The 22,096-nt window shown below is 40.3% G+C and overlaps 1 protein-coding gene across 2 annotated transcripts in view; it reads left to right on the forward strand.

The window, feature by feature from the left end:
* POLG (DNA polymerase gamma, catalytic subunit) overlaps nucleotides 1-22,096 on the forward strand; it is a 135,649-nt gene that overhangs the window by 107,237 nt on the left and 6,316 nt on the right. For both annotated transcript variants that reach the window (XM_053717669.1, XM_053717670.1), the window contains exons 18-22: nucleotides 4,073-4,319; nucleotides 4,991-5,113; nucleotides 5,275-5,440; nucleotides 13,451-13,659; nucleotides 19,410-19,570. In XM_053717669.1, the coding sequence (XP_053573644.1) occupies nucleotides 4,073-4,319; nucleotides 4,991-5,113; nucleotides 5,275-5,440; nucleotides 13,451-13,659; nucleotides 19,410-19,570 (906 nt within the window). The remainder of the gene's footprint in view (nucleotides 1-4,072; nucleotides 4,320-4,990; nucleotides 5,114-5,274; nucleotides 5,441-13,450; nucleotides 13,660-19,409; nucleotides 19,571-22,096) is intronic.

Consider the following 22,096-nt stretch of genomic DNA (forward strand, 5'->3'; position numbering starts at 1 on the left):
TTTTAAAGATATTAATTGAGATATCTTTGTATAATCCCTGCACCACTGTTTCAGCATACAGAGCTGAAGAGGTCGCATGTGAAAACGAGCAAAGGGGATCGCGTCCGATGCAGCAGTCATAAGACCTAGAATTTCCATGCATAAGGCTACCGAAGGGAATGATTGAGACTGAAGGTTTCGACATGCTGAAACCAATTTTAGACGTCTCTTGTCTGTCAGAGACAGAGTCATGGACACTGAATCAATCTGGAAACCTAAAAAGGTTACCCTTGTCTGAGGAATCAATGAACTTTTTGGTAAATTGATCCTCCAACCATGTTCTCGAAGAAACAATACAAGTCGATTCGTATGAGATTCTGCTAAATGTGAAGACTGAGCAAGTACCAAGATATCGTCCAAATAAGGAAATACCACAATACCCTGTTCTCTGATTACAGACAGAAGGGCACCGAGAACCTTTGTAAAAATCCTTGGAGCTGTTGCTAGGCCAAACGGCAGAGCCACAAACTGGTAATGCTTGTCTAGGAAAGAGAATCTCAGAAACTGATAGTGATCTGGATGAATCGGAAAATATGCAGATATGCATCCTGTAAATCTATTGTGGACATATAATGCCCTTGCTGAACAAAAGGCAGAATAGTCCTTATAGTTACCATTTTGAATGTTGGTATCCTTACATAATGATTCAATATTTTTAAATCCAGAACTGGTCTGAAGGAATTCTCCTTCTTTGGTACAATGAAAAGATTTGAGTAAAACCCCAGCCCCTGTTCCAGAACTGGAACTGGCATGATTACTCCAGCCAACTCTAGATCTGAAACACATTTCAGAAATGCTTGAGCCTTCACTGGATTTACTGGGACACGGGAAAGAAAAAATCTTCTTGCAGGAGGCCTTATCTTGAAGCCTATTCTGTACCCTTGTGAAACAATGTTCTGAATCCAAAGATTGTGAATCGAATTGATCCAAATTTCTTTGAAAAATCCTAATCTGCCCCCTACCAGCTGAGCTGGAATGAGGGCCGCACCTTCATGTTGACTTGGGAGCTGGCTTTGGCTTTCTAAAAGGCTTGGATTTATTCCAGACTGGAGATGGTTTCCAAACTGATACTGCTCCTGTAGGGGAAGGATCAGGCTTTTGTTCCTTATTGTGACGAAAGGAACGAAAACGATTATTAGACCTAAATTTACCTTCCCCCCAGTAACAGTTGAAATAATAGAATCCAACTGTGAACCAAATAATTTATTACCCTGGAAAGAAAGGGAAAGCAAAGTTGACTTAGAAGACATATCAGCATTCCAAGTTTTAAGCCATAAAGCTCTTCTAGCTAAAATAGCTAGAGACATATACCTGACATCAACCCTAATGATATCAAAGATGGCATCACAAATAAAATTATTAGCATGTTGAAGAAGATTAACAATGCTATGAGAATTATGATCTGTTACTTGTTGCGCTAAAGCTTCCAACCAAAAAGTTGAAGCTGCAGCAACATCCGCTAAAGATATAGCAGGTCTAAGAAGATTACCTGAACATAAGTAAGCTTTTCTTAGGAAGGATTCAATTTTCCTATATAAAGGATCCTTAAAGGAAGTACTATCTGCCGTAGGAATAGTAGTACGTTTAGCAAGAGTCGAGATAGCCCCATCAACCTTAGGGATTTTGTCCCAAAACTCTAATCTGTCAGATGGCACAGGATATAATTGCTTAAAACGTTTAGAAGGAGTGAAAGAATTACCCAAATTATTCCATTCCCTGGAAATTACTTCAGAAATAGCATCAGGGACAGGAAAAACTTCTGGAATAACTACAGGAGATTTAAAAACCTTATTTAAACGTTTAGATTTAGTATCAAGAGGACCAGAGTCCTCTATCTCTAATGCAATTAAGACTTCTTTAAGTAAAGAACGAATAAATTCCATTTTGAATAAATATGAAGATTTATCAGCATCAACCTCTGAAACTGAATCCTCTGAACCAGAGGAAACATTATCAGAATCAGAATGATGATGTTCATTTAAAAATTCATCTGAAAAATGAGAAGTTTTAAAAGACATTTACGCTTACTAGAAGGAGGAATAACAGACATAGCCTTCTTAATGGATTTAGAAACAAAATCTCTTATGTTAAGAGGAACACTCTGAGTATTAGATGTTGATGTAACAACAACAGGTAATGTAACATTACTAAAGGAAATATCTGCATTAACAAGTTTGTCATGCCATTCATTACAAACAACAGCTGAAGGAACAGATACCACAAGTTTACAGCAAATACACTTAACTTTGGTAGATCCAACATCAGGCAGCGATTTTCCAGAAGTATCTTCTGATTCAGGGTCAATCTGAGACATCTTGCAATATGTAATAGAAAAAACAACATATAAAGCAAAATTGATCAAATTCCTTAAATGACAGTTTCAGGAATGGGAAAAAATGCCAGTGAACAAGCTTCTAGCATCCAGAAGCAAATAAACAATGAGACTTAAATAATGTGGAGACAATAATGACGCCCATATTTTTTAGCGCCAAAAAAGACGCCCACATTATTTGACGCCTAAATGCTTTTAGCAAAAACGTCAAAAAATGACGCAACTTCCGGTGACAAGAACGACGCTGGAAATAACAAAGATTTTTTTCCGCCAAAAAAGTCAGCGCCAAAATGACGCAATAAAATGAAGCATTTTCAGCCCCCGCGAGCCTAACAGCCCACAGGGAAAAAAGTCAAATTTTAAGGTAAGAAAAAAATTGATTATTCAAATGCATTATCCCAAATAACTGACTGTCTGAAATAAGGAATATTGAACATCCTGAATCAAGGCAAATAAATGTTTAAACACAAATATTTAGAACTTTATATAAAAGTGCCCAACCATAGCTTAGAGTGTCACAAAAATAAGACTTATTTACCCCAGGACACTCATCTACATGTAGTAGAAAGCCAAACCAGTACTGAAACGAGAATCAGTAGAGGTAATGGTATATATAAGAGTATATCGTCGATCTGAAAAGGGAGGTAAGAGATGAATCTCTACGACCGATAACAGAGAACCTATGAAATAGACCCCGTAGAAGGAGATCATTGAATTCAAATAGGCTCTCAAATATACTCAAATATTCAAATATATATATATATATATAAATATATAAATATATATATATAAATATATTCAAATATTCTCTCTTCACATCCCTCTGACATTCACTGCACGCTGAGAGGAAAACCGGGCTCCAACCTGCTGCGGAGCGCATATCAACGTAGAATCTAGCACAAACTTACTTACCACCTCCACAGGAGGCAAAGTTTGTAAAACTGATTTGTGGGTGTGGTGAGGGGTGTATTTATAGGCATTTTGAGGTTTGGGAAACTTTGCTCCTCCTGGTAGGAATGTATATCCCATACGTCACTAGCTCATGGACTCTTGCTAATTACATGAAAGAAAGTAGTGTCTTTGGATATCATTAATCAGGACATTGCTGTTCCAAAGAATTCTAAAGAAAGGCTTCTTCATAATTTGAATGTTGTAAGAGCTTTGAAATTTTATTTACAGTCAACTAAGATTTTAGACAAATCTCTAGTTTGTTCATTAATTTTTCTTGTTCCAGTAAGGTTCAAAAAGCTACAGCCGTGACTTTAACATCCTGGTTGAATGTTTTGATTCAAAAGGTTAATTTGGAGGAGGGACAGTCTCCTCCCAACAGTAATGTGTGGTGAGGTCATAGGCTGGTATGCCACTGGCTATGAGACGCCTGAGAAACGCACACACACACTCTTAAAACAATCTGTGAGGCTCCTGTATGTTGGGATCACTTAGATGGATAAATGGTGTAAAATAACAAACACTTCTGCTCTAACTTAATTTACTGTGCTCCAGATTGGCAAAAACGAAATTAAACAAGGCAGTATATATGAGGTACTGACCATCTCAAACTTCTCACCTTTTTTACTTTCTCCAGTGTTCAGGGCCATATACTAAGGTGTAGTGATATGGTTCTGTAGAACTTATTTTAAGTATGATTATGGGGGACCTAAAACATTTTGTAATATAACTTTGTTTTCAAAATATTTACAGGTTGTACAGCATTTGGATGGATGACATTGCAAGGTAAAAAAAGCAGTGGAACAGACCTTCATAGTAAGACTGCATCAACTGTGGGGATAAGCCGGGAGCATGCTAAAGTGTTTAACTATGGTCGTATTTATGGAGCAGGACAACCCTTTGCTGAACGTCTGTTAATGCAGTTTAATCATCGTCTTACTCAAAACCAAGCAGCTGAAAAAGCAAAGCAAATGTATGCAGTGACCAAGGGACTCAGGAGGTATATTTACACGACACCTGAATATTTATCTTTATCCTTAAAGGGACAGTCTAGTCGAAATTAAACTTTCATGATTCAGAAAGGGAATGCAATTTTAAACAACTTTCCAATTCACCTTTATCATCAAATTTGCTTTGTTCTCTTTGTATTTTTTTGTTGAAAGCTAAACCTAGGTAAGCTCATATGCTAATTTCTAAAACTTTGAAGGCCGCCCCTTATTTCAATGCATTGGGCAGTTTTTCACAGTTAGAGGGCGTAAGTTTATGTGCCATACAGATAACATTGTGACCACGCCTGTGAATTTGTGAGAGGGCACTGATTGGCTAAATGCAAATCTGTCAAAAGAACTGAAATAAGGGGGCAGTCTGCAAAGGCTTAGATACAAGGTAATCACAGAGGTAAAAAGTGTATTAATATAACAGTGTTGATTATGCAAAACAAGGGAATGGGTAATAAAGGGAATTATCTATCTGTTTTAACTAACAATTCTGGAGTAGACTGTCCCTTAAATTTTGGTTTGCAAACTAATACTTTTGAAATAGATATTTATTTATTTCATAAAAGCCAGTAGAAATGTGCACATATTTTAAGAGCCCCTTTTCCTTTGAGTGTAGATAAAATGTTAGTAGATTCCTAGGGTTAAACTGCTACAATTTTCCTTTACCTTACAGGTACATCTTGTCTGAGGAAGCAGAATGGCTGGTGAAAGAATTGGGAATTTCACTAGAGAGAGGGGAGAAAAACTCTGTGAGCCTACAGGATGTACGAAAAATTCAGAGAGAGGCATCTGCAAAGTAAGTAAAAGTATATGAAGAAAGGATTGAATTTAATTTATTCATTCCTGTCTGGTGTACGGAAGACACTACAATGCATCAAATGTAGCATTGGTGACTATTTAAAGCTCTGAAACACTAATTCTTGGAACTAAGGATATAAAAAGCCTGTTATCTTGCAGGTCGAGAAGGAAATGGAATTTGGTGAGTCATAGACTGTGGACTGGAGGAACAGAATCTGAGATGTTCAATAAATTAGAGAGTATCGCCATGAATCCCTCACCACGAACACCTGTGTTAGGGTGTTGTATAAGCAGGGCTTTGGAGCCAGCAGCTGTAAAAGGAGAGGTAGATAACAAAATTAAGATTTCATGAAGAAACAGATGTGAATTATTAAAAAAAAGAGAAATTATTGCACTTTTGTTAGTGGAAACCTTATTTTCAGAAATGTTTCTAATGCTGCAACAAACCACATTAAAGGGACAGTCGTCACAAAAATTGTTATTGTTTAAAAAGATAGATAACGCCTTTACTACCCATTCTCCAGCTTTGTACAACCAACATTGTTATATTAATATACTTAAACCTCTACATTTCTGCCTGTTTGTAAGCCACTACAGACAGCCTCTTATCACATGCTTTTTTATTAGCTTTTCATAACAAGAGACTGCTAATCCATGTGGGCCATACAGATAACATTGTGCTCTCTCCTGTGGAGTTGTGCAGGGCACAGCACTATTTGGCCAAAATGCAAGTCAATAGATAATAAATAAATAAATAGCCATGTGATCAGGGCTGTCAGAAGATGCTTAGATACAAGGTAATCACAGAGGTAAAAAGTATATTAATATAACAGTGTTGGTTATGCAAAATTGGGGAATGGTTAATAAAGGGATTATCTATCTTTTAAATAACAAACATTTTGACTGCTCCTTTAACACTGTGTTCATTCAGATTATTGAAATTCTTTACTAATCTCATTGTTTTGTTACTTTGCATCATCTTGCAATTTTGTGTAGAAGATGAGTAAGAATCAAATATTTTACCATAAAAATATGTGATACATTTTTACAGTGTATGTATTCCTATACCCCCTATACTAAGTTCAGAAAAACAGGTAAGAAAAAATATAGGCAGTGCCTAATGGATAAGTAATAATTACAAAAAAAGGAGAGAAGAAAAAAGCATTAATCTGGCACACTGTGATTGGAAACCTTAAGGAGTATTTACAGCAATGTTCTCTAATGTGTTAACTTTTTTAGGCTTTTCTATATTTCCAACATTAGATATTTATACTCCTTGGGGTTACCCCATTACAGTGTGCCAGATTAATGATCCTTTTTTGTAATTACCCCCTGAAAAATCTCAGTTAGTGTAGAAAAAATATTAATTAAAACACTGGTAACAAGATCATTCTATATAGAATTTTACAAAATACAATCTATCATGCAGCCTACGGCAGAACACTATTTCTTTTGCAAGATGTACCGAGTCCACGGATTCATCCTAACTTGTGGGATATTGTTCTTCCTGACAGGAAGTAGCAAAGAGAGCACCACAGCAGAGCTGTCTATATAGCTCCCCCCTTAACTCCACCCCCCAGTCATTCTCTTTGCTGGCTCTAAGCAGGAAGAGTAAAGAGAAGAGGTGTTAAACTGTTAGTTTTATTTTATCTTCAATCAAGTGTTTGTTATTTTTAAATAGTACCGGTGTTGTACTATTTACTCTCAGGCAGGACATAGATGAAGATTTCTGCCTGGAGGATTATGATCTTAGCATTTGTAACTAAGGTCCATTGCTGTTCCCACATGAGCTGAGGAGTACAGGAAAACTTCAGTGTGAGGAATGGTTTCTTGCTATACAGCAATGAGGTATGTTTAGTCATATTTTCTGCAGAGACTGTGTTAACTCAGAAAGGCTGACAGTGTCCCCATTAGGGGAAGGGTAAACAGTAATCCTAGTGTTATCAGAGGTTTTTACTAGCTTGCATAAAGGGTTAATTTTTTGTGGGCACTCAGTTTATGTGAATTTGGGACAAAAGTTTTTGTGTCTGGGAGTAACGTTTTCTGTTGTATGGGACATTTGCTTGAGGGTTCTTTGGGGTTGTTTATAACCCACATGGCTTTCAGGCAGGGTTTGTTAGTTTTGTGTAGGCCCCAGCAACATCGAGTGAGGTGGGCGGGGCCTACATTTACAAGCAGCAAGCAACTTCTCCTGAGAGTCTTCTGAGGGACTAATTGAAGCTTTAAACCCCATATTATCACTTCCTAAGGGCAGGTAGGGCCACAGCAGAGCTGTGGCAAAGTGCTTTAGGGGTTTTTAACCGGTTTTAGACACTTATCAATCCGTTTTTTTCATTTGGGGGTCTATTGCTTTTTTACTTGTGGTGCAATCCTTCTAAAGCTTAGTGGGTACACTGTTAAAATTTCAGGATTTTTGAAGCAATTTTAACCTGTTTTGCAGTTTGTGTATGCCTTTTTTTCTCTTAAAGGTAGAGTACCGTTTTTGCAAATTGTGTTTTTTTCATTAAATAAAGTGTTTTCCAAGCTTGCTTGCTTCATTACTAGCTTGTTAAACATGTCTGAAACTGAGGAAACTCATTGTTCAATTTGTTTAGAAGCCATTGTGGAACCCCCTCTAAGAATGTGTCCCAATTGTACTGATATGTCTATAAATTGCAAACAGCATATTTTGACTTATAAGAATTTGGCATTAAATGATTCTCAGACAGAAGTAAATCAGGTTTCGCCATCTAGTTCTCCCCAAGTGTCACACCAGTTATGCCCGCACAAGCGACGCCAAGTACTTCTAGTGCGTCTAATTATTTCACCTTGCAAGATATGGCTTCAGTTATAAATACTACCCTCACAGAGGTTTTTTCTAAACTGCCAGGGTTGCAAGGGAAGCGTAGTAGCTCTGGGTTAAGAACAAATGCTGAGCCTTCTGACGCTTTAGTAGCCGTATCCAATATTCCCTCACAATGTTCTGAGGTAGGGATGAGGGATTTGCTGTCTGAGGGAGAGATTTCTGATTCAGGAAAGATGTTCCCTCAGACAGATTCAGATATGACGGCATTTAAATTCAAGCTAGAGCACCTCCGTTTATTGCTCAGGGAGGTTTTGGCTACTCTGGATGATTGTGACCCTATTGTCGTTCCAGAGAAATTGTGTAAAATGGACAAATATTTAGAGGTTCCTGGTTACACTGATGTTTTTCCGGTCCCTAAGATGATTTCGGACATTGTTACTAAGGAGTGGGATAGACCAGGTATTCCGTTCGCTCCCCCTCCTGTTTTTAAGAAAATGTTCCCCATTTCTGACACCATAAAGGACTCATGGCAGACGGTCCCTAAGGTGGAGGGAGCAATTTCTACTCTGGCTAAGCGTACAACTATACCTATTGAAGACAGTTGTGCTTTCATTGATCCTATGGATAAAGAGTTAGAGGGTCTCCTAAAGAAAATTTTTGTTCATCAGGGTTTTCTTCTTCAAACTATAGCGTGCATTGTTCCGGTAACCACTGCAGCTGCTTTTTGGTTTGAGGCTCTAAAAGAGGCTCTTCAGATGGAGACCCCACTAGATGATATTTTGGACAGAATTAAGGCCCTTAAGTTGGCTAATTCTTTTATTACAGATGCCGCTTTTCATATTGCTAAGTTAGAGGCAAACAATTCAGGTTTTGCCATTTTAGCGCGAAGAGCGTTATGGCTTAAGTCCTGGTCAGCTGATGTGTCATCTAAATCTAAGCTTTTGACCATCCCTTTCAAAGGTAAGACCCTATTCGGGCCTGCACTGAAAGAGATCATTTCAGACATCACTGGAGGGAAGGGTCATGTCCTCCCTCAAGATAAGTCAAATAAGACAAGGACCAAACAAAATAATTTTCGTTCCTTTCGAAACTTCAAGGGTGGTCCCGCTTCCTCTTCCCCTGCTGCAAAGCAAGAGGGGAACTTTGCTCAATCCAAGCCAATCTGGAGACCTAACCATGCTTGGAACAAGGGTAAACAGGCCAAAAAGCCTGCTGCTGCCACTAAGACAGCATGAAGGGGTAGCCCCGGATCTGGGACCGGATCAAGTAAGGGGCAGACTTTCTCTCTTTGCTCAGGCCTGGGCAAGAGACGTTCAGGACTCCTGGGCCGTAGAAATTGTAACCCAGGGGTATCTCCTAGATTTCAAAGATTCTCCTCCAAGGGGGAGGTTTCATCTTTCTCAATTGTCTGTAAACCAGACAAAAAGAGAGGCGTTCTTACGCTGTGTAAAAGACCTTTTTACCATAGGAGTGATCTGCCCAGTTCCAAAAACAGAACAGGGGCAAGGTTTCTACTCCAATCTGTTTGTGGTTCCCAAAAAAGAGGGAACCTTCAGACCAATTCTAGATCTCAAGATCCTAAACCAATTCCTAAGAGTTCCATCCTTCAAGATGGAGACCATTCGGACTATTTTACCAATGATCCAGGAGGGTCAATATATGACTACCGTGGATCTAAAGGATGCGTATCTACACATTCCTATCCACAAAGATCATCAGCAGTTCCTCAGGTTTGCCTTTCTGGACAGGCATTACCAGTTTGTGGCTCTTCCCTTCGGGTTGGCCACGGCGCCAAGAATCTTCACAAAGGTGCTAGGGTCACTTCTGGCGGTCCTAAGGCCGAGGGGCATAGTAGTGGCGCCTTATCTAGACGACATCTTAATTCAACTTGCCAAGTCTCACATGGACTTAGTGTTGGCCTTTCTAAGATCTCATGGGTGGAAGGTGAACGTGAAAGAGAGTTCGCTTATTCCTCTCACAATTGTTCCATTCCTGGAAACTCTGATAGATTCGGTTGACATGAAAATATTTCTGACGGAGGTCAGGAAATCAAAGATTTTTACCACCTGCCGAGCTCTTCATTCCATTCCTCGGCCGTCAGTGGCTCAGTGTATGGAGGTAATCGGACTTATGGTAGCGGCAATGGACATAGTTCCGTTTGCTCGCTTGCATCTCAGACCACTGCAACTATGCATGCTCAAACAGTGGAATGGGGATTATGCAGATTTATCTCCTCAGATAACCAGAAGATCTTGAGAACTCCTCAAGAGACCAGAGACTCTCTTCTTTGGTGGTTGTCACAGGATCACCTGTCCAGGGGAAATGTGTTTCCGCAGGCCAGCGTGGGTTATTGTGACGACGGACGCCAGCCTACTGGGCTGGGGTGCAGTCTGGAATTCCCTGAAAGCACAGGGTTTGTGGACTCAGGAGGAGGCCCTCCTACTGATATATATTCTGGAATTAAGAGCGATATTCAATTCAGGCGTGGCCTCAGCTGGCTTCGGCCGGATTCATCCGGTTTCAGTCGGACAACATCATGACTGTAGCTTATATCAATCATCAGGGGGGAACAAGGAGTTCCTTGGCGATGATAGAAGTTTCCAGGATAATCCGATGGGCAGAGACTCACTCTTGCCATCTATCAGCTATCTATATCCCAGGGGTGGAGAACTGGAGGCAGATTTTCTAAGTCGTCAGACTTTTCATCCGGGGGAGTGGGAGCTCAACTGGTTCAGCTATGGGTCACACCAGAATTGGATCTGATGGCGTCTCGTCAGAACGCCAAACTTCCTCGTTACGGATCCAGGTCAAGGGATCCTCAGGCAGTACTGATAGATGCTCTAGCAGTACCCTGGTCGTTCAACCTGGCTTATGTGTTTTCACCATTCCCTCTCCTTCCACGTCTGATTGCCAGAATCAAACAGGAGAGAGCTTCAGTGATTTTGATAGCGCCTGCGTGGCCACGCAGGACTTGGTATGCAGACCTGGTGGACATGACATCTCTGCCACCATGGACTCTGCCACTGAGACGGGACCTTTTGATTCAAGGTCCATTCAAGCATCCAAATATAATTTCTCTGCAACTGACTGCTTGGAGATTGAACGCTTTATTTTATCAATGCGGGGTTTCTCTGAGTCGGTCATAGATACCTTGATTCAGGCTCGAAAGCCTGTCACCAGGAAGATCTATCATAAGATATGCCGTAAATATCTTTTTTGGTGTGAATCCAAAGGCTACTCATGGAGTAAGATCAGGATTCCTAGGATTTTGTCTTTTCTCCAAGGAGGATTGGAGAAAGGATTGTCCGCTAGTTCCTTAAAGGGACAGATATCTGCTTTGTCTATTCTGTTGCACAAGTGTCTGGCAGATGTCCCAGACGTTCTGGCTTTTTGTCAGGCTTTAGTTAGAATTAAGCCTGTGTTTAAACCTGTTGCTCCGCCATTGAGTCTCAATTTAGTTCTTAAAGTTCTTCAGGGGGTTCCGTTTGAACCCATGCATTCCATAGATATTAAGCTTCTATCTTGGAAAGTTCTGTTTCTAGTTGCTATCTCTTCAGCTCGAAGAGTTTCTGAACTATCTGCATTACTATGTGACTCGCCTTATCTTGTTTTCCATGCTGATAAGGTGGTTTTGCGTACCAAACCTGGGTTCCTCCCTAAGGTTGTTTCTATCAGGAATATCAATCAGGAAATTGTTGTTCCTTCTCTGTGTCCTAATCCTTCTTCTAAGAAGGACCGTCTATTGCACAACTTGGACGTGGCTCGTGCCTTGAAGTTTTATTTGCAGGCAACCAAACATTTTCGCCAATCATCTTCTTTGTTTGTTGTCTATGCTGGAAAGCGTAGAGGTCAAAAGGCTACGGCTACCTCTCTTTTCCTTTTGGCTGAAAAGCATCATCCGTTTGGCTTATGAGACTGCTGGACAGCAGCCTCCTGAAAGAAGTACAGCTCACTCCACTAGAGCGGTGGCTTCACATGGGCTTTTAAAAATGATGCTTCTGTTGAACAGATTTGTAAGGCTGTGACTTGGTCTTCGCTTCATACCTTTTCCAAATTTGATACTTTTGCTTCTTCGGATGCTATTTTTGGGAGAAAGGTTTTGCAAGCAGTGGTGCCTTCCGTTTAGGTTCCTGTCTTGTCCCTCCCTTCATCCGTGTCCTAAAGCTTTGGTATTGGTATCCCACAAGTTAGAATTAATCAGTGGACTCGGTACATCTTGCAAAAGAAAACAAAATGTATGCTTACCTGATAAATTTCTTTCTTTTGCGATGTACCGAGTCCGTGGCCCGCCCTGTCTATTCAAGACAGATAGTATTTTTTATGTAAACTTCAGTCATCTCTGCACCTTATAGTTTCTTCTTTTCTTCATTGGCCTTCGGTTGAATGACTGGGGGGTGGAGTTAAGGGGGGAGCTATATAGACAGCTCTGCTGTGGTGCTCTCTTTGCTACTTCCTGTCAGGAAGGACAATATCCCACAAGTTAGGATGAATCCGTGGACTCGGTACATCTCAAAAGAAAGAAATTTATCAGGTAAGCATAAATTCTGTTTTTGCTGTGAGGTGACGTTTCCATCTCCTAGCCAATAGGGGTGTATTACAAAATACAATCTATCATGCAGCCCACGGCAGAACACTATTTTGCTGTGAGGTGACGTTTCCACCTCCTAGCCAATAGGGATGCGTTCCAACTGGTGCCAAGCCGGATAGCTAGTACGTTATTGGCAAAATAGCATTCTGCCATGACCTGCTGGAATAGCTCAGTGCAGCGAACGCTTAAAACAAATAAAGGAGCTTTTAGCATGAAGTATTTTATACTTCATGACAGAAAGTCCTCTTTATTTGTTCCAATGGTAAATCCTAGGATTTACCATCACTTTCAACATTCACATATATTTTATGTGGTCAAGTAGGTGATGTCTTCTTAGAGGACAATCATCTGGGAGCTGGAAGGATACAGGATTTCATATGGGCAAGGATAAATAAAATATTCTCTCACCAGGGTCTTGTGTTGTAGTTTTGCCACTGATTTTAATAATCAATATTATGGTTATGTCACATTTTTACCCTTAACTATATAGAGTATTGCAATCTTCTTATAGTGGAACCCTGTTTTTAGTGTTTTGTAAATGAGTCCTTCTGAAACAACCCTCTACTGCCATTTCCTAAATTGAGAGGCATTCTGTGCAGAGGTTAATACATAGTAAAAAAAAAAAAAAAATATGTAAAGCTCACTTCACCTGAATTTATTGCCATAAAAACTTATAGTGCAACCTAGAAGGAAATTTTTTATATATGCATAAAAAGTCTATTTTGCCTAGACCTTTAGATCTCACTGATCCTGTGTGATCTACTCTCTCTTTTTATGCATATATAAAAATTAATACATTGTAAGGTGGTATCCATTTGATAATCATTATTATATTAAAATATGCATGAGCACCAGCTTTTACCACCTATAGTTAGAACATTAGGAAGGTTGAACAAAAATGAGAAAAAGCTTAAGGAACGTTTATATTCTTTTTATTTAAAAGAATAACTTTTATTGGGTAGTTTATAACCAGCAGAGTGAACTGGGTTGTACAAAGTTCGGCTGTGGACTACCTGCACCTGATGTTAGTCTCTATGAAGTGGCTATTTGAGGAGTATGACATAGAAGGGAGGTTCTGCATCAGTATACATGATGAGGTGCGTTACCTGGTCCAAAGTGAAGACAGATACCGTGCTGCTTTGGCTCTGCAGATCACAAACCTCCTAACAAGGTATGCTGAAAGGCTAATTCACTGACTGCTCCAAGCAACAAACTCATACAAAATATTTAGTCCCAATGTTTTTTTTTTTTCTTTCTATTTTACAATATGGAATGAAAATTTAACTTGTTAAGATTCATTTGTTTACACCACAAACCAGTGACATGTGGTGAGGTCAGTGGCTGGTAAAGCTCTGGCTAGTATGAGAGCCAGATAAACCCACATTTGAACCCGATAGGGGTTCAATTGTTGGACACTTAAGTCTGCAGAAACACTCAGTCACACACAAACAAAAACATTCAAAGGCACACACACAGAAATACTCAGAGACACACAAAAAAAATGTGCTCACTAATAGACACTAAGAAATACTCACACACTCAAAAAACACACAAACATTCCATGAGTGACACACACACAAATAAAACACACAGAAACATTCCTGAGACACACATTCAAAGATGCAAAAACACTCACAGTTACACACACAAACACAAAGAAACACAGATTATTAAACAAAATAAAAAATAGCTATACTGTATATATAGATGCACAATAATATACACTCATTGGATTTATAACAAAAATTTAAGTAATATTTTTTTTTTTCTATAAATCCAGGAAGTGCCCATCATGCACATATACTATGCTTTATAGTTTATCTATACTGCTTTTATAGTCTGTTGGGAGTACTGGATTAATTTGGAATATTTAATCACATGGTTATAATGCTGTTGCTAAGCTTCTTTAAAACATATTTTTACCATTAAGCAACACTGCAGCAATATTTGTCAGCGCCATTAGGCAACACACTGCTGCTTATGGTTCACAACACAACAGCTGCCTAGGGATTTTGGAGAGAAGAAACATCTGGTTATTTTCTTTCCTAATATATGGAGAGTTTACAACATCATCAATTACTAGTGGGAATATCACTCCTGGCCAGCAGGAGGAGGCAAAGAGCACCACACCAAAGCTGTTAAGTGTCACTCCCCTTCCCACAATCCCCAGTCATTCTTTTTGCCTTCGTCAATGGAGGACGTGTTTTGGTGTCTGAAGAAAATTGGATTTCTTTCTCTACAAGCAAGATTTTTGGGTCTAGCCGTAGTCCACGTTAATCTCTTCAGTAGGGTAGTTTAGGCTTTAAAGCAGTTAGGAACTTGTAAGGTGGACCATTGCTCTGTTTTCCTAACATTTTTGCTGCCCATGGTATAGAAAGCCAGAGTAGGTTTACTCTCTTCTTTCTTTTCCTACAGGTCCCTGTGAGGAGTACGTGTCCTTTCACACCTTGTAAGCTGTCGTCCTGCCTGACAGCTCGATTGCAGGTAAGTACCTTTTTGTCTTCTAGGTATTGGAGATGGGCACTTAAGTAAATAAAAGAAAATGAGCTGCAACTTTATGGGACATATATATCCTTTATGCAGGATATTTATAGTCAAGAAGCAGGCACTTTTATGTGACTTCGAGACTAAGGGGTTATTTCTTTTATTGGGAATTTAAAGTATATCCCACTTTTCTTCATTGTGGGCATTCAGAATCGTATGTTTTTAACAAACTAAGCAGGCTGTTTGTTTTTGGCACACTTTCTGTTCATTATGTGTGTGCACTGGTTCATTCAGACTGGGCTAACATTTATTGACTTTGATGTTGAGTACTTTATAGCTATTATCTGAAATAGCACTTGACTTTTAGGCTGTATGGGCTCAACGTTAAGGTGGTTAGTGCTTCTGCAACTTATTGTAAACTTTCCTGAGGGTGTTTTTAGAAACGCGCGTTTGTATTTTCTCTGTGCAGTTTCTATTAAGTTAACCACATGACCCGATTCCGCTTTCTTCTCTAAGCGGAGCGGCGTCCTCTCTGTTGCCGACATCTTGTTTTTCACTCGATCTGCAGGGGAGTTCTCTGCCATTTGTTTTTCTTATTTCTAAAACGAAAGGTGTTGTGTTTAAAATCTTATTTGTTTGGCTAGCTAGTTAGCGAAAATTGAAGCGCTAAACTATATCAGGTTTTCTGCTGCTTAAGTTTTTAAGGTGACTGTACAAAATAATTACATATGTTAAATAAAGGGACAGTTCCAAATAATTTCATATATTAAATATAAAATGTTATTTTGTCATTTATTTTGGATATGGACATGGATGACTCTGTGTCTTTTGATATAGGCCTGTTTTGCCTTGATGCACAACTTGGTTTTCATATGCAATTCCGTGCTGTATGATTAGTTCCATCTCTTGAATATTAAGATAGATTGTTGCCCACTGAGCCCAATGTCTCTTAGGATGATGCTGTTCAGGCAATGCCGCAGCCTTCTCATACGTCCCAAGCCTCACTGGCATCACTGCCCTGCGGTTCCTTTCAGCCTCTTGGAGGCATATATTTGCTTGTAGATTTGCTGCACAGATATCTTCTACGGTAACTGTAGAGTTATCTACTTTTCCTGCTTTGGGGAAACTCAAGAGGAAATCTAAACACTTTTCAGATAGTAAGGTGTCTTTTATCTACTGCTTCGCAGGTTGCCCTCCCTAATGACTCTGATGAGGAGGTTACCTCGGTGGCTTCTGAGTGTGTAATCTCAAATTCTGTCAGTGTAAATCCTTTGTCTGGTATTCTAACTATACATCCATCCCTTGTTTATACAAGAGTTAATACTGTGGATGGTTCTTCATTGCTGGGAGATCAGTTTTCTGGACAATTGTAAAGTTCCAGTCACAAACAATAAGCACCTCCAGGTCCTATAAAGGCTGATAACCTTTATCATCTGAATCTTTTTAGATCTTTTGTGACTATACTAGGTCATTGTGGCGCTCTTGTTTGTTTATTTATTAGGGTAGCCACTGCCTGCAGAGAGATAAGGGAGCTACCGTTATACAACTGGAACATCTGCCAGACGTTAGAAAACTGTTCCTTCAGGGAACTAACGGATAACCCCTTCTCCAATTCTTCTTGGAAAAAGGACAAAATTCTGGTAATCCTTACCCTACTCCATGAGTAAGCCATGGATCCCCACCAATAAAGATACGTACGCCATATCTTATGGCAAAACTTCCTAGAACAGGCTTACGTGCCTGGATCAGGACTCCTAACAGCCATAGCCTTAGAAGGAGTAATTAAATCCAAAATTAACATATGAAAATACGTGACTGTTTCTTTAAATTTTTTAAAAAGAATAAAATTTTCCTTCAAAAACCAGCAACAAAATTGGGCAGTTTTTTTGCTAGATCAGAACACCCCTCAGCAGTATCGTCTCTGAATATGATGTTCTGAACTGGAACCCCACCGCAACAGGGAAAATTAGGTCACAATCTGACTCATTTCTATCGGCAAGTAAGCCTACAATATATTAAAATATATGTCTTTGGACCCCTCCATTTTGTTATAGATGAGGGAAAAACAGTACACTCTCATGAATGTACCTAACATAACTCCCGGTCGGCGTATTTAGAAATAAAGAACCGCCGGGAGAGATACTGAGTGCGCCATGCAAAAGGCATTTCCCCAAGGACCGCCCATCGTGGACGGTGACCCGACAGACATGTCCCGGGTGGCATGTTAGTGAACCGCCGGGAGATAAGAAAGCCACGCGCACAAAAACATTGCATCTCAAATACCGCCCTTCGTGGACATTGCCACAACAGGTATCTCCCGGCGTCATTCTAAATGTATTGAAAAGCCGGGAGATAAATAAGGCGCAAATGCAAAGTGCGTCCCCAAGAACCGGCCGTCGTGGGCGTATGTACTCCTAACAGCCCTCAAACATACAGTCATCTCCCGGGCGCCATGTTTAACCACCGGGAGATGTAACAAAGTGCATCAGAAGCGAGCCTGTTCCTTTTTCCAAAGAAATAAAAAGGCGGCCAATTAACCCTTTAGTTTCTATATCCAGAAGCTTAGGGAAATAGTAGTCTGTCACGCACAGTTATCTCCCGGTCGGCATGCTCTCTTTTTATGAAACCGCCGGGAGATGATATTGACAAGGGGAATCCGACCAATTTCAGTGTGTTATTGCGCTTTACTGAGTGCGCCATGCATCCCCTTAGTTGCAAAAAACATTAATACAGACATCTCCCAGGCGGCATTATGTAACCGCCGGGAGATAAGGTCTTTCTACAGATCCCATAAGTAGAATGCCTCACTGTCCATTACATGAGCTGTCTAGAAGTTTCTCCCATGAAAGGAGAAAAAAGCATACCTGAATAAAGAGCCCCTTCTCTTTCCCTAAGGGCTGTTATTCACAAATTGAATGGCCAATGTCTTCTGAGCCCTTTTCTATCTTCTGAAGCCCAGGAATAAAAAATGGCACTTACCTCCCATCTGCCGACAGCAAAGGCAGTTCCCAGGCGTGTGAAGTCCTACCGCTCACATGGACCTGAGGATAACAAAGGAAAATACTAAAGTAAGATCCCTCAGATTTATTTCCCGAGTAGGGCAGCAACAGTATATGGGAGGCGTAGTGAGAATTATGTCCCACAAGTTCCCATTGCTTTAAAGCCACCAAATGCTTCTCTTTTTTCTGAAGAGACTGATCTGCTCTAGGCTACACCCTAGCACAAAGTAGCACTCAAAGGCACCACTTAAAAAATAAAAAACACTTGTTTGAAGAATCTTTACTAACACCTCACTTTGCCATCTCCTATCTAACTAACACAGGCAAAGAGAATGACTGGGTTGGGAGGGAGGAGCTATTTATACAGCTTTGCTGTGGTGCTCTTTGCCTCCTCCAGCTGACCAGGAGGCAATATCCCACAAGGATGAAATCCGTGGACTCATCGTATCTTGAAAAAGAAAGTTTTTATTACCACTTCTGATAAGCAGTTCAAGGTAATGATTATTCTGTTAATAATGTTAGCAAGAATCAGAATTTTAAAAAATGGACAGTCTTTTTCAGTAGTAGTACATACTTTGAATTGTCTTTTGGAAGAGGTGTTATTTGTACATAGTAGTTAGAATGAAATAAAAAAACATCAGGCACAGGATTTTTTGCAGCAAAAGTCCACAACTGATCATGGAGAAGAAACTGACTGGAGCTAATGCACGTCTCATAGCAACCACTTAGAAAGGGGAAGCTCTTCCTTTGCCTTCTTGTAGAGACCGTGACAGGAAGTAGTGGACTCTGTACAAAAGAAGTTATTCATCATTTTCAAAAGATGTTCCCTTTTTATTTTATTTTTTTAAGTAATACTTTTTGCAATTATTTCCATCAATTATAACCCGCTGCTTAATATTTTACTACAACGAAACAGACTTTTATATTCTGTTAATTGTAATGTAGGCTCTCTGGTATTAAACAGTAGTGGGTTTGCTTAAAATAAACTTTTTGGTTGCTGCTAGCACTAGTTTTTTTTAAAATCAACTTTCACTGTGTAAACTGCAAACAAAAAAGCTAAAGGATAACTGCTCACAAAGCACTTACTTTGGGGAGCTGAAGAATTTTTGAGGTCAAATATCTTAATTTTTTACATAGGAACTGTGATTTAGCATACATGTAAGCATCCCTTTAAGAAGAAATTTACAAAATAAAATGTTTATTAACTAATTCAGCACCCTGTCCCAGTGTGCATTTCCCTTATGTGCAGGATCAGAAAGGGTATTGCAAGAAATTACTCCTTAATAAGCTTTTTAAAAAGATGTATATTGAAGTTTTATTTATTTCAATTGACACAGCAACATAAGCAGATTTATAGACATAAATTGCCAAGTTTTTGAAGTGTGAATAATTAAATTCACCACAGACCATGAACCCATGTTTTCTTATTCTGTTTCAGGTGTATGTTCGCCTACAAACTTGGGATGCAGGACTTACCCCAGTCAGTGGCATTTTTTAGTTCAGTAGATATTGATGAATGTTTAAGAAAAGAGGTGGCTATGGACTGCACAACTCCATCCAACCCTACTGGTCTTGAGAAAAGATATGGCATTCCTCAAGGTAGGTATGGAAGTATAGTTGTTTAAGCACAGGTGAGAAAGGGGTCCCTCAAAACATAATTTATGCTTACCTGATAAATTTATTTCTCTTGTAGTGTAGTCAGTCCACGGGTCATCCATTACTTATGGAATATATCTCTTCCTAACAGGAAGCTGCAAGAGGATCACCCAAGCAGAGCTGCTATATAGCTCCTCCCCTCACATGTCATATTCAGTCATTCGACCAAAACCAGACGAGAAAGGAGAAACCATAGGGTGCAGTGGTGACTGGAGTTTAATTAAAATTTAGATCTGCCTTAAAGACAGGGCGGGCCGTGGACTGACTACACTACAAGAGAAATAAATTTATCAGGTAAGCATAAATTATGTTTTCTCTTGTTAAGTGTAGTCAGTCCACGGGTCATCCATTACTTATGGAATACCAATACCAAAGCTAAAGTACACGGATGAAGGGAGGGACAAGGCAGGAACCTTAAACAGAAGGAACCACTGCCTGAAGCACCTTTCTCCCAAAAATAGCCTCCGAAGAAGCAAAAGTGTCAAATTTGTAAAATTTTGAAAAAGTGTTAAGTGAAGACCAAGTTGCAGCCTTGCAAATCTGTTCAACAGAGGCCTCATTTTTAAAGGCCCAGGTGGAAGCCACAGCTCTAGTAGAATGAGCTGTAATCCTTTCAGGAGGCTGCTGTCCAGCAGTCTCATAGGCTAAACGTATTATGCTACGAAGCCAAAAAGAGAGAGAGGTAGCCAAAGCCTTTTGACCTCTTCTCTGTCCAGAGTAAACGACAAACAGGGAAGAAGTTTGACGAAAATCTTTAGTTGCCTGCAAATAGAACTTCAGGGCACGGACTACGTCCAGATTATGCAAAAGTCGTTCCTTCTTTGAAGAAGGGTTAGGACACAGTGATGGAACAACAATCTCTTGATTGATATTCCTGTTAGTAACTACCTTAGGTAAGAACCTAGGTTTAGTACGCAGAACTACCTTGTCTGAATGAAAAATCAGATAAGGAGAATCACAATGTAAGACAGATAACTCAGAGACTCTTCGAGCCGAGGAAATAGCCATCAAAAACAGAACCTTCCAGGATAACAGCTTGATATCAATGGAATGAAGGGGTTCAAATGGAACGCCTTGAAGAACATTAAGAACTAAGTTTAAGCTCCACGGCGGAGCAACAGTCTTAAACACAGGCTTAATCCTAGCTAAAGCCTGACAAAAAGCCTGAACGTCTGGAACTTCTGCCAGACGTTTGTGTAGAAGAATAGACAGAGCAGAAATCTGTCCCTTTAACGAACTAGCAGATAAGCCCTTTTCTAAACCCTCTTGTAGAAAAGACAATATCCTAGGAATCCTAACCTTACTCCATGAGTAACTCTTGGATTCGCACCAATATAAATATTTACGCCATATCTTATGGTAAATTCTTCTGGTAACAGGCTTCCTAGCCTGTATTAAGGTATCAATAACCGACTCCGAGAAGCCACGCTTTGATAGAATCAAGCGTTCAATCTCCATGCAGTCAGCCTCAGAGAAATTAGATTTGGATGGTTGAAAGGACCCTGAATTAGAAGGTCCTGTCTCAGAGGCAGAGACCACGGTGGACAGGACGACATGTCCACTAGGTCTGCATACCAGGTCCTGCGTGGCCACGCAGGCGCTATCAGAATCACTGAAGCTCTCTCCTGTTTGATCTTGGCAATCAAACGAGGAAGCATCGGAAATGGTGGAAACACATAAGCCATGTTGAAGACCCAAGGGGCTGTCAGAGCATCTATCAGCACCGCTCCCGGGTCCCTGGACCTGGATCCGTAACAAGGAAGCTTGGCGTTCTGGCGAGACGCCATGAGATCCAGATCTGGTTTGCCCCAACGATGAATCAGTTGAGCGAAGACCTCCGGATGAAGTTCCCACTCCCCCGGATGAAAAGTCTGGCGACTTAGAAAATCCGCCTCCCAGTTCTCCACGCCTGGGATGTAAATCGCTGACAGGTGGCAAGAGTGAGACTCTGCCCAGCGAAATATCTTTGAGACTTCCAACATCGCTAGGGAACTTCTGGTTCCCCCTTGATGGTTGATGTAAGCCACAGTCGTGATGTTGTCCGACTGAAATCTGATGAACCTCAGAGTTGCTAACTGAGGCCAAGCTAGGAGAGCATTGAATATTGCTCTTAATTCCAGAATATTTATTGGGAGGAGTTTCTCCTCCTGAGTCCATAGTCCCTGAGCCTTCAGGGAGTTCCAGACTGCGCCCCAGCCTAGAAGGCTGGCGTCTGTTGTTACAATCGTCCAATCTGACCTGCGAAAGGTCATCCCCTTGGACAGATGTGGCCGAGAAAGCCACCATAGAAGAGAATCTCTGGTCTCTTGATCCAGATTTAGCAGGGGGGACAAATCTGAGTAATCCCCATTCCACTGACTTAGCATGCACAATTGCAGCGGTCTGAGATGCAGGCGCGCAAATGGTACTATGTCCATTGCCGCTACCATTAAGCCGATTACTTCCATGCACTGAGCTACTGACGGGTGT

The sequence above is a fragment of the Bombina bombina genome, chromosome 6, assembly GCF_027579735.1.
Source record: "Bombina bombina isolate aBomBom1 chromosome 6, aBomBom1.pri, whole genome shotgun sequence".
NCBI classification, from domain to species: Eukaryota; Metazoa; Chordata; class Amphibia; order Anura; family Bombinatoridae; genus Bombina; species Bombina bombina.